The following is an 18,658-nucleotide window of genomic DNA, read 5'->3' as shown; positions in this document are numbered from 1 at the left end:
TACATAGGCACAAAACAAACAAACAAACAAACAAACAACACCTCACCTCTCAACTGGGATGACAGAGAATTTTGCTAAGGTGGAGAATATCTATCCAGTGCGAAATTCAGACAGGACTGACCATCGCCAAAATTTAGGTGCACTCTGAAAAGTGCCATAGACCTTGAATGGCTGCAGGTGCTTGTTTTTTCTGCTTTTGTCCCACTGGGAGGAGGAAGAAGAGCTCCTTTAGAAAGCTGGCGCAAAGTCTCTCCTGGGACACTGGTTACACCAATAGCTATCATAAGGAACTAATCAGACAGCTACAAAATTAGCAAGCACCATTTCAAGCAAGGCTTTTTGACTTTCTTTGGAGATGTCACATTCCAGTATTGAAACTGCTTAGCTCATGTTTTTTTAATAGCACTTGTTAAAGGAGTGGGGCTTTTCTCTCTCTAGTAGTAGCTGTATGGTGGCATTCTGGAGAAGGAGAAGTTGCCGATGTTTCTAACTTAAGCTGATTTAGTTCAGTTAACCCAGCAGCTCCCTATCATGTCGTTGTAGTCACTGCCTGTTCTTGACCATGTTAGGGAGTTAGAGTAGTTGGCAAAGAGATCTGACAGAAAACAGTGCTGGAGCTGAGTGAGCAGCAGAAAGCAAGGCAAGGAACAGGCTAGATCAGCTGATGTGAAGTCACAGTCTGAAATTTCTGCTTTTTAGCTTTCATTATAACATAACTCATAGTATGGATTGAATAGTAGCAAGCAGCTTCACGCTTTAAGGGGAGTGCAAATGAGGCTACAAACTGCTTGCTGTAGGTTTTTCCCTGTGATGTAGCTCTGTAAGCGCTAGGTGGCCTACTTTGACAGGAAATTGGAAATCCCATCTGGTTCAGTATGTAAGAGAGGATTAAAAGTGTAATTTGCTCAAGTTATGTAAGTATTTTATACCTAATGTTATTCTATGAAGAATTCGGGGAGTATCAATTGTCATTTATTACAGTGCAGTGGAATCACAAAGTATTGTACGCACCTCATAAATATTAGAGGTGATTTATCAGGTTGTTTAGACACCAGATCAAGTTAATAAATGAAAATATCTGCATGCAGGCTCTCGCTGTCCCTTAGTTTAAACTTCTTCCATACTTACTGTGACAGATGCAGAGTTACCATTGCTCAGCTGACGTGGTATCCTATGATGTGATCATAAACAAGAGACATTTGGGGCAGTATTTTCAACTTAACAAAAGGCACAGCAGTTAAGGACAGATTCTTACACTACAACGCAGTCATCTGAGTTTCCAGAAGTGAATTTCCTCATCCCTGGATTTGATCCCATAAAAAGTCTTAGACTTTTCTCTAAAAACACAGTCATATGCTTGCAGGTAGGGATACCACCAATGTGGTGTTGGATACCCTCAAAGCTACTGGGAGGAAAGGAAGAATGGAAGGTGGTGTTACCAACAGCCTTTTTGTTTCAGTGTTATTTTTTAATATCTAAAGGGGGAAGATGAGAGAAAAAGTGAAGATGGGACTCAGAATTCTAGCAGCTTAACATCTTCATTTTGGTCTGTTTAATATGGGAGATAGGAAGCTAAAAAAAGGAACAAGAGAGCCTGGCAACTGCAGTGGGTATGTTAACAGATAAGTAAAATGTCATGTAACACCTTTCCAGTGATGGTTCCTGTGGTTTGTTCCAGGCAGATCTCTTCCACCAACCCAGAAACAACTTAAGGATCAGGCTCCCACAAGTCACAAAGCAACTATGTCTACTGAGGACCTTAAATTAATGAATATCTCTTCTCTTTCCACTTCGCCAGGGATTGATTTGGATATCAAAAGCTAGTTACTAGGTTAACCTTTATAAAAGAAACACTAAGCTTGATGTTCTGAACTTTTCTCCATGTAATCCATCAAGAGAAAATATCTTTAATAAAATCCCAGATTGACTGGTCATCTCAGAACGCACAGGACATTGAATCTTACTTTCAAAATATATACATTTCAAAATGGAATTTACATCGAGTAAATAAGACATGACCCACTGTTTATTTTGCTGGCAAATAATATGGGTTAATAATTTAACCTCTATTTAAAAAATACCACTTCATCAAACCTTAATTGAGCTTAGTCAGCCATTAGTTATGCTTCCTATTGACTGAGAAAGAAATGGTGATTGATCTTCCTGACATAATTAATAGTTATTGTATTTTTGAGGAATTTAGGCTCATTTGCCCAGGCTGCTCTATCCACGGTGCTTGGAAAATTTAATTAATATTCCTATCAATATTTTAAATAGGCTCAAGAACCTGGAATTACAGAGTAATCATTTTCATGGCTGAACGGCCACAGGGAGATGCAATTATATTGAAAGTTTAATACTGTAGACATTTGATTTGTAAAGCACTATTCATCTTCCTAATACAACCTGGGGAGGGCTTTACACTGAAACTGTAGAATTTACAGTGTTCATTTCTAGATGCTGTGGTGAAGCAGGACTGGCACAAGTACTGTCTGCTCCATCTCCCCTTGTTTAACTGATTCTTTAATAAACTCTTCAAGAAACATATTTGATTTTAATTCACATCTAACTCATTCAGTTATTTTCTGTAATAAATAAGATCATAAATGACATATTTGACATTAACTGCCACCTGGAAAAACAATTTCAGATCTGAACTGGATTTTACGAGTCAGTTCTGTTTGGTGTTATCCCATCTCTTACGTCAAGTATTCCATGTGTGCAAACATTTCCTTGGGTTTATGGCACTCTCCTCCAGACCTGAAATCTGGATCAAATGAGGATTAGATCTCAGAACCCCCCCTGCTCCTCTCAGTGCTTTTAAAAGCTGGGAAAATCTATAAGGCACTACCTGACTACCAAGCATTACCTACCAAGCTCTTTTTGCAGATATTCTGAAATAAAAGGTGAAACTACTATGCTCAAATTTGCAGCTTCCCCCACTCCATACAAGCTGCATTTCAGGAGTAGCTCCATGGAATCTGCAGCCACTCTTGAATTTTCGTTCATTTCACTCACCTGAAAATATTCATCTAATGATTCTCATTGACTGAATCCATGAGTTTAGGTGAACAGCTGGGAAGTAAGTCACCAAGCGTAAGTTAAAAGCATATATTCTGGTTGTGTTGTGTCCGAGTAGCAGCTGCTTGCAGACTTCAGTGCAAAAACTCGCTGACTTGACCTTCGAAGACCTGAATGCTTCCATAGAGGGACAGTTTTGGCAGCATGTGAGAAAACACGCTGCTTGTTAACCAGTTACAACATTAGCAGGCTTTTACCAGGGACAGTGTGTGAGGGATTCAGAGGTGTTAAATGTGTGATTTCTAATTAATGAACAGAATTGCTCAGAGGACAGCACGACTGCCAGGAGGATGTATATCTGCTGTTACACTAAAGTAGATAGTCAGCAGATAGATTTTTTTTTTTTTTTAAATGAAATTGAATAAAGGAAATTGCACTTTGCAAACTTTAATTGGGAAATGACAGCAGGCACCTGAGAACAACTGAAAAAGCTCTGAGATGTGGAAGAGGAAAATAGCAGCTAAAGGGCACAGTGAAGACATGGGCTCAGGCACAGCTCTATGCTGCTGCAAGATAAGGGAAATGATATAAAGTAAAGCCCTAGCAGAAATCCTGCTGTTTCAATACGGAAGTGCATCTGCCACATTCCAGGATGTCCCATTTCATCACTGTGAAATCTATCCATCTCTCCCCCTATAAAAAGAAATATGCACTTCCTTGTAGATCCCCTTAGTTCCTGTTCAAAAGAAGAGGACACTGGTCAGCTGCTGCTCTCACTCATGTGTTGTGCATTCCGCTGAGAAAGAAAATATTGCACCTCCTTTATGCTGTAATGCTTGGCATGCAAATCTGATCTGTGAAGCCTTCCTGCTATTAGGTGACTGGGGTGAACAAGGTCCTAGTTTGCTTACCATGGGTTATTTTATTTCCTAAGTGTATGCCAACAAATATGATCAGAACTGCAATTACTGTAGTTGAAAAACCACCAGTAATTACTCCAGAAGAAACAGTACGAACAAGTAGTTAATTACTCAACCAATTTGGGTTAACAACACACTCCATTGTCTGTTTCCAGGACTTGGGAACACAAACACAATAAACACAAACTTCTAGTGACCTGATTGGTATCATCTTAAATTAGTTTTCTTTCCTTCTTTTTACCACATACACGTATGTGAAAGGCCAACAAGACTAACACAAAGTGAGGGAGTTGCTCATAATGCCACCAGTTTCAATTTTCCTCCTGTATTTTGTCTCTCCGTGCCTACTAAACCTCTTTAAATAGAATCATTGAGGTTGGAAAAGACCTTAAGATCATGAAGTCCAACCATCAACTATCACTAACAAGAACACCACAGAACCACATCACCAAGTGCCGTTTCAACATATCTTAGGGACAGTGTCTCTGCCACTTCCCTGGGCAGCCTGTTTCAATGTCTAACCATGCTTTCTGTGAAAAAAATCTTCCAAATGTCCAATCTAATCCTCTTGTGGCACAACTTGAGGCTGCTGCCCTGCATCCTGTCACTTGTCATCTGACAGTGGAGACCAGCGTTCTCCTTGCTGCAGCCTCCTGTCAGATAGCTGTAGATAGCGATGAGATATGCCCTCAGCCTCATTTTCTCCAGGCCAAACCACCCTAGGTCCTTCAGCCACTCCTCAGAGATCTTGTTTCTTAGTTCTTTCATCAGTTTTGTTGCTCTTTGCACTAACTCAAGCAAATTACTATCCTTGTAGTGAATGGTCCCAAAATGAACACAGTGCTCAAGTTGTGGCCTCACCAAATGCCATGTACAAGGGGGACAGTCACTTCCCTGGTGCTGTTGGCCATACTATTTCTGATGCAGACCAGGAGGTCATTGGCCTTCTTGGCCACCAGTATACACTGTTGGCTCATGTTCCATTGGCCACTGACCAGTAGTACCCCCAGCTCCTATTTTACTGGGCAATTTTCCAGCCACTCTTCCTCAAGCCTGTACAACTGCATGGGATTGCTGTGACCCAAGTTGTCCATCACATGCTATGTGATGGCAGTCATGATGATCTGCTTCATGACCTTTCCTGGCACTGAGGGGATCTCTGGTTTCTTCTTCTTCCTACACGACCCTTTTTGATAAACTGAACAGGCAGGAATTCCTGTAGACTTTCTTCTAGGGGTTTCATGCCTTCAGGAGATTGAATAGAAACTCTTTCATGACTCTCATCTCTTGTTTTCAGATTTTAATGAGTTCTGTCATGGGAGTTAAAAGTTAACAATTTCAAAGTCTTTACTGTCAAGAATTCACCGTCACTGGCGTTAATGAATCGATTACACTCCACAACAACTAAAATATACGCTGTAGTATGAAGCTCACCCATTTAACTAGGATTTTTTTTTTTTTAACTATCTGACACAAGCCAGCAGAGAATGTTTACAGCCCGAAAGGCCAGTCATGGCCTTCTGATGGGCTCCATCAAAAGAGGGGTAGCCAGCAGGGTAAGGGAGGGGATTATCCCCCTCTTTTCTGCCGTTGGGAGGCCCCATCTGGAGTCCTGCATCCAGGCTTTGGGCCCCCAGATGGATGCAGAGCTGCTGGAGTGGGTCTGAGGGGGTCACATGGATGATCGGAGTGCTGGAGCACCTCTCCTATGAAGAAAGATTGTTCAGCTTGGAGAAAAGAAGGCTCTGGGGAGACCTTATTGCTGCCTTCTGGTACTTAAAGGGAACTCAAAAACAGGTGGAAGACCAACTTTTTGCATAGTCGACATTAAAGAAATGGAATACACACAAGACGCACTCAGAATTAAAGTGCAGGCTTCAATGCTACAAGATTTGTAAGCACCTGGAATTCACTATGCATTAAAACTTCCAGCTCTGACCTTTAAACAATCCAGATTATCCATAAACATGCCTCTCACACATGCATTCACATCAGGACAACAGGATCTCAGCTCCAGGACTTGCCCCAAACAACTGGCTTAAGCTCACGTACGCTGGACTTCATCTTCTGCCATCCACCATCACAGTTACCTGCACATCATGCCTTGAGCTAAGTGCTAACCTAATAGCTTACTGACCCACAACATGGCAGTTGATCATTGCCTGCAGAATCACCTTCTGTCTTCAGGTCTTAGCTTGGAATAAGCTCCAGTGACTGTTTACCTGGGTTGATGTTACAGAAGTTCAGCGTATACCGGGGGGGAAAATGTGTTTGTTTTACTGCTGCTGACCTTGGAGAAATGGGCACTACTGTATATTATGTTTTAATGGCTGTTGTTACTATGGATGCAAATGTAAGTCTATTTTTACATTTAATATGGTGTATGCCAGCAAGACCTAGCGGAAGATCCGTGCAAATGTAAACACCTACATGCAGAGTGACCTACTTACAAGTTACATGTGGCCTCGCACGTAGCCATATAAAGTGTTTTCAAAGGCTGCATTCAAAGCCTGCAATTTGAAACAATTTCAGTGCAGCGTGTGGCAGACTGAACAGATATGATGCTTGCTAGTCATTCATCCACATTTTATTTAGTTTTAACATACACAGTTTTCTTTTAAATTACAAAGGCTTACACTGTGCCAAGAAGTTACTGTCGTATTGATTTCAGTGGGGAATTTTGTTTTAGATTTGATGATGTCGTTGCCGGCCCACATTTTGAGTGGATAACATTTAAAATTCAGTGTAATGATCGAGGATCTCCATCCATTTCCAGACACAGAAAGAATTCAAAGACTTATGTACATTGAATGCATTCTGTTTATTTGAGAAGGAAGATCTCGTATGAGTGCCCAATATGGAAGGCATCTTTCATCATGTACAATAAAATCAACCATTGCTTCCAGCAGAATACAAAAATACACATCTCAGTGACTTCCATACAATAATAAATATGTAATCATGCATCCAACAATAAAAAGGCACGGAAAACTGGTCACTTAGTAGTCATAAAAATTACTAACTATATTAACAAAGCCACCCAAATTATCTGTACAAGGAAATGTAACAATATATTCCAAAGGTGAAAACACATAAAACATCTTTAAAATAGTATATGCAATAAATACCTCAATTGTTTTTATATATTAAAAATAAAACTGTGCCATTGTAAACAGTATGTAAACAAACGAAATTCACTGTTCCTTACCATTATTACAAGTAAATAAAGCCGAAAGTTACACCCCTGCTCTGTTAGATATACTTAATTGGCAAGTTTTGTCAGGCAGTTTAAAGTTTTACTCTTTTCTGCAGCAAACGGAGCCCGCCATGTGTGTAATTGCAGTGCCATAGCAATTGCTAAGCTTCAAAACTGACTACTCAGAATGTAGTAGGTCATTAAATAGTCAGAGCCGAAACCAGAAAAAAAGCAATTTTTGCAGTGTTGTGGACGAAATTATTTATGCTACACAGAACAGCGTCAGTAAAACTTAACTACTTGTATACCACTGCTCTTCTATAGGTCTCTGGGGCTGTACCACGTGGTGAGCATCCCTCCTCCCACAGGCAGAGAAAGAGAGGCACACAGAGGTAACCCACCTGCCCCAGTCCTCAGCACATGAAGCCAAAAGCAGAACCTGTGGCCCCCGACTGCCCACCCTCCTCATTCCCTCTGATATCCTGTACCCATCACGGCCCTTCCAACAAATAACACTGAGTCCTGAAGCCTATTCCTGATTATAATTACAGAAAGAGCATGCAAAAGGAAAGCTGTCAGCTCGCTTGGGCACCCACCTGCTCTCACTAATGCCCATGTCAGATTGAAATTAGCAGAGCAGTGAGCCCAGGCAGAGCCCTGCGCATCCTCCAAGAGCTCACTGCTTGCCACCACTGCTGCTTCTTTGGGGATTTCTATTAGCTAACAAACTCCCAGAAAGTTTAACCAACTGCATTCCTCATCAGCAATGGGATGAGTGTGAATTGGAATATTATCCTTTCTTAAACAAAGGTATAGAAAAAGATGCCTGGGGGTGGTGGGTGTTCTGTACGGAGGTCTTCAGAATGAACCTTATGGGGTAATATGGTAACATATTGATAATATTGTTGGTAAATACCTCATTTTACGAGTCCGGCTGTGTCCCTGGGATGACTCCCTATGATGATAGGTAGGAGGAAGTCTTAGAAGGAAGTTTTTCACTCAGAGGTTGGTGACATACTGGAACAGGTTGCCCAAGGAGGCTGTGGATGCCCCATCCCTGGAGGCATTCAAGGCCAGGCTGGATGTGGCTCTGGGCAGCCTGGTCTGGTGGTTGGCCGCCCTGCACATAGCAGGGGGTTGAAACTACATGATCATTGTGGTCTTTTTCAACCCAGGCCATTCTATGATTCTGTGATTACAAACTTACCTGTCCTGGGCACATATTTTTCAAAGTGCATGACAGCTCTTGTTTGAAAACAACATTTTTACCCTTAGACAAAGAAATGAATTTGTATTTATGCGGCTGTTTCACAGCCTTCTGTGTTTTTACAGGAGGAATAAACTTTGTAGCATCCACAATTAAAAAATACCTTGGAAAGGGATTTAGGAAGCACTGCGTTACAGTCATTTTCCTCCCTGCCACTACTGAAGAACTGATCCTTCTGCCTCTAAACAAGCCATTTCTGTAATATCAAGCAGTTGTCTGATTTACTTTCCTACTTAATATTTGCACAATTTTATTCACTTGTGAAACATTACAAGAGTCATCCTTCAGACTAGCTCTGAAGTTACCTCCACATCTCAAGAAGTTTAAAGCTGTATAGAATATAAAGGATGTTTTTAGATAAGGTACTTTTGGACAAGGTACTTAAAGTGACTCACTCCAGGTTTACAGAGCCAGGCAAGCTGTAGGAATCAGTAGGTATAGAAAAGAGAAGGGACATCTTTCTATTCACCAATAAACAGTTCTTCATTTTCGCTTACCACACTACATGCCAACTTTGTAGAGAGGTGTGAAACACGATCTACTTTTAGAAGATTCCGTATTAAATCTTACAAAAGGTCTTTTAGAAGCAATTTTCATAGACATATTCAAGGACCAGAACAATGAAAAAGTCTGTACATTCGATGAGGCATATATTCCCACGTGTTGTATTTCGCAGGTTCTCTAGAAAAATCCAAACAGCAACTGCAAATTTCACATTGGGAAAAATAAATACATTTCACTCATTCCAAAACAAATAATAATAATATCACAGTAGGAAAACAGCCGGTAAACAACAGATTCAGAGGGGTTTAATCTTGGCCGCCGTGAGATCGATGGGAGTTTTGCCAAGGATTTCCACAAAGCCAAAATTTCACCCAGAATCTTGTACAATTCTTTAGCTGACAACAACCATAGACATCCTGCCACACTGTTGTATAAGTTAAATATTAATAAGCATCTGTAAACATCCTGCCATTCATCTCATATAAAAAATATTATCATAAAAACAATGCAGCATCTCAAGCATTGTATATATTTAAGTTTTTTGGCTCTGCACACAAGTTGGTGTCCTTACATTGGGCAAAACCAGGGTGTATATATACATACATATGTACAAGTGTGCATGCACACACACACTACTGGCTACATACTGCATATATACAGGCATGCACACACAATACTGGCAAGAGAACAACATTCATAGGTACAGCATTCAGAAATTCACCACTGATCAATCTGAAGACAGCTTTCACATGAGGAACAACTTCTACCTACCCAAATCTTCTGGAGGTTTACATATAAATGCTAAAACAAAGAAGGACTAAAGTGCTGTTTGAAGCCAAGCGCGTGCATTAAGTGCCAACAGATCCGTGGCCTTACTCTGCATATGTGCAAAGACAACAAATCTCCCTGTAGAGTCAACAGGAACAAATGAAAATGAACAGTAGAAGCTACAGAGCGTGCTGGTAGGACCAGATAACCACCACTGGTCCCTTCCAACCTAAATCACCCAGTGAGCCTGTGATTATTTTTTATTTATCTAAAACAGAGCAAATCACGTTGAGTATTTTCCTTTCCTCATTGATTTTTTTTTTTAAAAAGGTGAGAAAAGTGCATTTCAGCTTTTTCAGCTTCAAAACATAATTCAAACCCAAACAGATGAGTCGTGCGTAAGATGACAGCGTCGCATTTCTGAATGCAGAGCATTCTGCACCACTTGCTTGTGTGCTTTATGCAGTCACTCATGCAAAGAAGTGAATGCTATTACAGCATTGGCACACGCCTGTATAATGAATACTAGCTGAATCCTCACTAAAGAGACGAGCCTGGCTAAAAAGAGCATCTCTGTAATACACTTAGAAGAAATCAGGTACTTTTTCTACATGCCAGAACACACACTGCAAACAAATTCATGCAATTCAGTAGCACTCCTCATTTAAAGATACCTTCTCTGTACATACTAGGGAAACTTTCTACCTTTACGGAGCAAAGAATAATAATGGATGTATTCTGAAACAATAACCATCAGTGGAGAGATATAACTAAGTGCTGACTTAGCTTCTGGATTTTACTGGTGTTTAAGACATTATTTGTTTATTAAGATAGTTGATATGTATCTAAGTTACAAATCAGGAGATTTTCTGGGAGGTATAAAGGGTGTGCCATAGATATTCAGCAGCTGCTAGTATTAGATGTCATTAAATTACTTGGGTGTGAGAACAGTGGTGAAAAAACACCAAATCTCTGCTGCAAAGATCAGGCTCTCTTCTCCTCCCAGAAGTCCCCAATGGTTTGTACTCTTTATGTACAAACAACATTTGTGGCACATCTAATCTGCTGTGAATCCTGCCCTATGATGAGAAAAAGGCCCTACTGACTAACAAACATCAGCAAACTAAATTACTGGATATGTGTTTGGCAGCTCTAGGGAAGCCCCTCTTTTAGGATTCAAAGGACAGGATAGAACAGAGGTGGGAATATTGAAGAAGATGGAGGGAAATATTTCAAGACAAGTTCAGAAACTGTCCTTTTTACTACTTGACAGAAAAATGGTAATTTTGTCCTACACAGATGATGGTGTTTTTCTAAGTACACATTTTAGACAGGCAGAAATCCAAGTGAGGAAGTAGGTCCACAAGTGACAGATGCCTGTACAAAATCCAATCAAATCTGACTAAGCAGTACAGTTCAAACGTCTACTTCAAGACATAGAGATGGCATCTTGGCCACTGGAAACCTTCCAGGTGAGCATCTTCAAAACTATGTGCTCACTGTAATCACTCAGAAACTGTCCAAAAGAAGAAGCTCTGATATTCCTAAAAACTGTGCTAAGACCCGCACTTGTCTTTACTGTCAGCACACATATTCTTCCTCTCAGGAAAAACAAGACCTAGCAGTTTCTAACAGCTTTTCTCAACCTTCACATCACATAGTTGAGCACAGCCACAATGAGACACAGTCCTACACAAAGTTTGCTCCAGCTAATGCAGGGAGTTACGATAACAGTGGCCAGCAGGGAGAGGGAGGAGATTGTCCCCCTCTACTCAGCTCTTGTGAGGCCCCATCTGCAGTACTGCATCCAGGCCTGGGGGCCCCAGTACAGGAAGGATGTGGAGCTCTTGGAAAGGGTCCAGAGGAGGGCACTAAGATGATCAGAGGGCTGGAGCACCTCTCCTATGAGGAAAGATTGAGGGAACTGGGCTTGTTTAGCTTGGAGAAGAGAAGGCTCCAGGGAGACCTCATTGTGGCCTTCCAGTACTTGAATGGAGCGTATGAACAGGAGGGGGAATGGCCGTTTACGAGGGTGGATAGTGATAGGACAAGGGGGAATGGTTTTAAACTGAGACAGGAGAGGTTTAGGTTCAATACTAGGAGAAAGTTTTTCACACAGAGGGTGGTGATGCACTGGAACAGGTTGCCCAAGGAGGTTGTGGATGCCCCATCCCTGAAGGCATTCAAGGCCAGGCTGGATGTGGCTCTGGGCAGCCTGGTCTGGTGGTTGGCGACCCTGCACACAGCAGGGGGGTTGAAACTAGATGGTCACTGTGGTCCTTTTCAACCCATTCTATCATTCTATGATTCTAAGAACAATCATTTTAATGTCACCATCAGGTTATTAATTAATAACTAAACAGTTTTCCAATCTAATTAGTTGTTTCAAGGTAGGACTCCCTGCGTTAATTCCCTTTAAATGTTCACAGTAGCATTTGGGGCACTCTGGAGGTTTGTATTTATTAAAAAAAAAAATCAAATGGCTTAGAACTTTGTATCATACTGCTTTTACTTTCATTATCTTTTCAAATGCAGCTTTCAGTGGAGACTGCAAGTGTGTAACCTGGAGGATTTTAGGCCCCATGGACTCAAAATCTGATCCAGGTGTTTATATAAAAAATGTGGTGTCAACTGGGAGAGAAATTTTTTGATTATTTGCAACAGATTTTTATCATTAAACCACATAAATATACACATTTTCTGCTGATTGCTCTGAAGGTGAAAGCTCTCTAACCACTGCAGCTGAATTGATTGCAATTTGTCCAAGAATACTCTCAGGTCTATAGCTGCCAGAATTTTGCTGGTTTGCCAACAGTGCTAATATTTTATTATTATTATTATTATTAGTGATAATAAAGGATGATATGTTCCTGTTCACTGCAGGAGAGTTGGGCTAAACGATTTTGAAAGGTCCCCTCCATCTCAAATAATTCTGAGACCACGATTCTATGATAGAATTTTAAGTTTAGTTCCAAAGACTTCAAAAATGCAACTTTCAAAAACATTCCCTTTGCTTATAAATTTGAGGGCAAACACATTAAGCCTAGGAAAGTCACAATAAACGTTGGTATTATCTCCAGATGGCTGCAAGAATGGCCTCCTGGAACTCTCCAGATGGCTTCCAAAAGGAATACGCTTTGTGAGAGCAGTCTGGGCTTCTGTAGGGCAGAAATGAGCATTTCAAGTACATAAGCTACCCATTAACAGAGCTTTTTAACCTAATGCAGCAGTAGTAGTAAAGAACAAGAATTTTTTTTTCTCCTTTTGTAAAAAAGATTGAGTTGCACACTATGTTCTCAATATAAATAGAGGACTTTATGCAACCAGTAAAGTTTTTCAGCTGATAATTACCACGTGATGCTCTATCAATCCTCTGACGCTATGATGAAGAGGCAGCAGGAAGAGTTTAAGTCCTGTCCAAATTCCTCGGTTTCCTCAAGTGATCAAAACCTTTTTGCTTAAGACAAACATACAGTCATGTACAGGTCCTGCAAACATTAGATCTTAGTAGTGAGCATAAGCAGCATCAAAATTGATGATGTAAAAATCATACCACAAAACACAGAATCTAAGAAAACAACCAAAAAATGGGAGAGCCCAGGGCACGAAAGTGACACTCAAGGCAGTGCAGTTGAGAAGCACATTGGGGTGAAAAAATAAAAGAAAAACTTCATACAGTTTGCTGTGGCTCTCACTTACACAAGTGACCAGATGATCTCCTAGCTGTAAGCAGAATATATTCCTCCAGCACTGTTATCCTCAACAACATACATTGCTTGTAACATTAACTTTCACAAATAGACTTTACACTGCTAATTATTAGTTACCAGAACTGTCAAACTTGTATTCAATAAATTAATACTCAGGGGCATGGGGAGAGCAAAGGAATAAGAGCACTAAACATTAGCAATGCAATCATTAATAGCAAGCATCAAGCAAAAAGGAATCACTGGGGTCTGGAGGTTTTTTCTTACATATCCACTGTGGAATTATCTATGCATAATATGTAGTTTTAAATTTATTTTAAAAGCAATATTGCTGTATCCTCTGCTATTTGTTTTATATATTGTTTTTATATAAAATGTGGAAAGGTTTTCTGCCAGTCTTCTACAAAAGAAAACTAGCTGCAATAAGAAACATGGATTATTTTACCCCATAATAAGATCTGTGCATTATCAAGGCATTATGAATTTTTCATTAAGTGAATTAGTATCACTGAGTTCAATTAAAGAGTAAAAACTGGCAGGTTTTGTATTTCTATACAAAGAACACAGGAAAATACGAAATATGCCATTATAAAAAAAATCAATTCCTCTTGCCTAAATTACAATTATACAACATTTCAGTCTGAATTTCTTTGGGCAGGGATGGAGAGAGAAGAATATTTTCTATTTGTTATTTAGAGGACCCAAAGGTATTTACTCCAGTCCCGAAGCAAGGAATACTTAGGAATAGTTTTGGAGGGTTTTTGAACACCTGCTTTCCATTTTACTGTTCTTCCATAAGTGTAATATATTTTTCTTTGACAGAAAATTGGTGTTTGGGAGAAAAAAACGTCGTTTAAGGGGAAATACATAAAAATATATCATGAATAAAATTTTCAATTGCCATCATATAAAAAAAAAAAATTGCACAAGCTTTTCTTTAAAGTAAAAAAAAAAAATAAACACCAAGATCTAAAAACACACATTTGGCTGATGTGATCCAGTTTCTAAAAAGAAGGCATTATGTATTACAAAGGCAATATTTGCATCACCCAAATAAGAAGCTGCTACGACACCTGAATGCAATCAGCTGGAAAAATCTATAGGAAAATGATGAAAAACAAAAGCACGCTGAGCAATGCGCTGCCATTTTACAACCTGCTTCTCCTCTTCTTTTTGAAGTGGAGCACATTTATCTACATGAAACTAAATGATCATTGTGCTCCTTTTTAGCCCAGGCCATTCTATGATTCTATGAATACCATCCACTTCAAAAAAATGCTGACTGCTTGGCATTGCTTTCATAGATTTTAAGGTACATTGACAGACAGTGTAGTTGTGTTAGACTATGGAAAAAAATGAATCCAGTAAATAATGTATAGTGATTTTTGTCTTAATGAATCTAGCATGTTGAATTAGCCTCCACAAAAGCTACTGGGATAACTAGTTTTCCAGAAAATTAACTACTTCAAAAGAAGTTGCTTACCTTCTTTGTGTTGAAAGGCTTTGAGGAGACCTCACTGTGGCCTTCCAGTACTTGAATGGAGCATATTAACAGGAGGGGGAACGACAGTTTATGAGGGTGGATAGTGATAGGACAAGGGGGAATGGTCTTAAATTGAGACAGGGGAGGTTTAGGTTAGATATTAGGAGGAAGTTTTTCACACAGAGGGTGGTGACACACTGGAACAGGTTGCCCAAGGAGGTTGTGGATGCCCCATCCCTGAAGGCATTCAAAGCCAGGCTGGATGTGGCTCTGGGCAGCCTGGTCTGCTGGTTGGCGACCCTGCACATAGCAGGGGGTTGAAACCAGATGATCACAGAATCATAGAATGGCCTGGGTTGAAAAGGCCCTCAAAGATCATCTAGTTTCAAGCCCCCTCCCACAGGCAGGGTTTCCAACCTCTAGACCATGCTGCCCAGAGCCACATCTTTATGGTCCTTTTCAACCGAGGCCATTCTGTGATTCTATGATGATTCTATGAAATGTTAGAAAGTATGTTTTGAAGTGCTTTAAGCATCAAGATTATAAATTATAAAGAATTCTCTATGTTAAAAATGAAACTGTGTGTGTCTTCAGCTCTGGGAGTTGGGATTTTGAGAGCAGTAGGGAAAAAATCAATACTTGGAAATCTACAATAATCATGAGATAGTAACATTGTATTCGAAAATCAATCTTGATAAAAGCCACATCTTATAACACAGATACAAAACATGACCTCAGCAGAGAAATCCTGTAAAATACTTTGAGCCTCCCTGTCCAACGCATTTAGAACTGATATTCAAAACTATTCTAAGGCATAGAGTTCCATGAAACGTGCTCTCTTGGATGCCTATTAAATAAAGCATAACTGTTGCCTAAAATACCTTTTCTACTTGCACTTTTTAAAAAAACCCTCTGCTTTAGGACAATCAAAATTGAATTCTTTGGTGATCATTTAAAATAATGGAACTTCGTAAAGACAAGTTGTCCTATACTGAGGTAATTTGAAGAGTATCATAAGAAAGCTGCATTCCAAAACAACACTTTGCCATTCTCCCTGCCTAAAAGCATCTCCCTTTTTTTTTTTATACTCAGTGTAGGCCTTTATAGCTGTCATCAGTGTAGGCCTTAACTCAATCCTGTTCCAGAGCCCATCTTACTGCAGTACAAGACTGAAAGCTATGGTGAGAGTGAATCCTACAATCAGGAAAGCAAAGAAAATAATGTCATGAATTATGTCCTCAACTTGACCAGGAGGACTAACTACGTCATCAATCACAGCACTGACACATTAGAATAACACCACGCATTAAAATACAGCTTAGCTTACAAGGAAACAAAGAGAAAAGGATGTATAACTTGTGAAGACTTGACAGATGACATTTGGTCATCACTAAAGGGGTCAACGTCAAGTACACGAAAGAAAAAACCTTTCCATTGTTTGCACATGCTTTTAATACAACAGCATGAAAATAATGTCACTTGGTGAATGGCCTTTTTTTCTGAACTGAAAAACTAATGGAGCATTGCCTTTTACTTTTGTTTGTTTACCAGAACAATCAATTATGCCCACAAAGCTCCCAGAGTGGTGACATTTAACCTACAGCAGCAAGAACGTGCGGTATTATAAATGGATATAAACAAAGCTTGCCTTCCTCCTTTTTAACGTTTCTTGCAACAGAATGATGAGGGGAGCACATCTGACTTCCGAAGGGATGAAGCTCACCATCCTCCTGAGAAATGGAGGATGAAACCTGGCTGTGGTACTTGGCGTTGTACCCTTTAAGTAAGGAAAAGCTTTTGGCAAAACAAACGAAACCTTACTCTGCTGTCTACTAGGAAAACAGAAAAAGATATTAACAGAGTTGTTAACTTGTAAGAATTGACAAAGATATTCAATAAAGCATCAATCAAGAGTTCCTGGGGTGGGAATGCTGCACTGATCAGAAAAGCAAGATAAGCAGTTCTGTGCAAACTCTCTGGCATGTGACAGTATCATCTCATCTCATCTCAGCCACTGAACTAGGTTCTGTGTGTCTTAAACCCTAATATTATGTATGTTATTTTTCTACTAGATTAATACCTTGTGAGAAATTAACCAGGAAATTCAATTATGAAGCTATGTTTTGTTTAAGTAAGTTGTAAATAGCCTTATAAGCTCTAGTCTAATGCAATTACTAAACAAAGATGGCTTTCATTTTTAACTTTATAACACTCATAGATTACTAGCTTGCATGTGAATCATATTTGCATGCATAGTGTAAAACTTCAGAATCTCTTAATTTTTTTATGATCTACTGATGTAGGAGTGCTGACAAACAAATTGATGCCTCTGTAAAGAAATGCATACATACAATTTTTTAAATTAATAGTAAATTAGTAATGAGTATAAGCTGACCCCACAAAAATCAAATCAGCTGCTACATTTTAACACTTTCCTTATGCGTGATAAATAAATCGAATTTTCCTGTAAGAAATTTTTGTTAATCTTTCGACCTGCTTTTTGCACAACAGAATAAATAAAACCATTAGTTCCTAAAAGCTCCAATATGCTACGGATGTTTAAGATAACTGGATAACTACATTTAATGCACCATGAGAAAATTCCTTATCATTTTCCATGCAGGAAGCCAACTGATATTTTTGTGAGGTACTGGTCTTTCAAAAATACTCATAAGTTAGTTACCTGATACACCTTCTGTACATGGTATATTTAAAAATCTAACTGTACAACGTCCCAATCATATATAATGCATACAACTTGCTGAATATGGCACCAATGCTTAAGTTTCCACACCCACACATCCTTTGCCATAGAACTCATTTAGGAATAACACAACACTGAAGAATAGAAAAGTGCCTGGAACCGAAAAAGGACACTCAAGTAGTAATAAATTAATTCTCATTCAAACCGATATAAAAGTTGTTCAAGTGTTTAAAGTATCAGATGTGTCATGCAACGGAACGACAGACAAGTCAGGCAGGCACACCATGCATTATAGTTGGCATTCAGAGTACAAGAAGGTATCTTTCCCCGTCCTGCGTGGCCCGTGAGCGCCTGGTACCTGAGGCATTGCCAGACCCGCGTGTGGAACCTCGGAAGCGGCCACCTCTCAGGCTCCTGCACAGGAAGTTGTAGGGAATCTGTGCCCAGGAAGGGCAACCAGACAACCTCGTGCTGTACGGCGGCATCTTGCTGCGTTGTAAGAGAGAGGCATACTGAGCTGCACGTAAGCAAAGCGATCATTTCTTGATAGATTTTCCAGTCAGTGCAGTTCACTGTCAACTGATTTACCAAAATGTGCTTATCTGAACTGGCCAAGTGTGAACACCAAGAAAACTCCTTCACAGAACGTATAACCATTTCCTTTTTTGGTTGTTTGGTTTTTTTTTTTTGGCACAAATTCTTTTATGCTCTTGCAACAAGCTCTTCGCCACACAAGTATTGGGCAATGTTAGCCTGTACGAACACGCTAGCGCTTATTCTTCCATACAGTAAACTACAAAGACAGCCAAGTGCCTGTAATAGCTTTGCTTTTCCAGCAACGTTCCCTCTCTCTTCTGAGAGCACCACCACAATTACACTTCAGACAAAGGGGTGTTCTTGCTGAGCTCCTTAATTCCCTGGAGAATTCGCTTCATATGACCCACTTTCGTTATCCCCAGGTCCTACAGAAATCAAGAAAAAAAGGAGACAAAAAGAAGAAAGGTTACTTACTTTTTTTCTTTTTTTTAAAGGCCATGACTATGATCTAACTGTGCAAAAGATGACTAGAAATGTGCTAACTGCAATCA

At 39.8% G+C, this 18,658-nt stretch overlaps 1 protein-coding gene across 6 annotated transcripts in view; it reads right to left on the bottom strand.

The window, feature by feature from the left end:
* Positions 1-6,488: 6,488 nt before the first annotated feature.
* Positions 6,489-18,658, bottom strand: part of DGKH (diacylglycerol kinase eta) — a 167,543-nt gene continuing 155,373 nt past the window's right edge. For all 6 annotated transcript variants that reach the window (XM_090131319.1, XM_031615605.2, XM_090131327.1 and 3 more), the window contains one exon: positions 6,489-18,532. In XM_090131319.1, coding sequence (XP_089987445.1) covers positions 18,443-18,532 — 90 coding nt within the window. In that variant the 3' untranslated portion in view covers positions 6,489-18,442. The remainder of the gene's footprint in view (positions 18,533-18,658) is intronic.

Source organism: Phasianus colchicus, chromosome 1, assembly GCF_987193195.1.
Source record: "Phasianus colchicus chromosome 1, bPhaCol1.hap1.1, whole genome shotgun sequence".
NCBI lineage: Eukaryota > Metazoa > Chordata > Aves > Galliformes > Phasianidae > Phasianus > Phasianus colchicus.
Note: the sequence above shows the minus strand (reverse complement) of the source record. Positions and strands in the feature narration are given on the sequence as shown.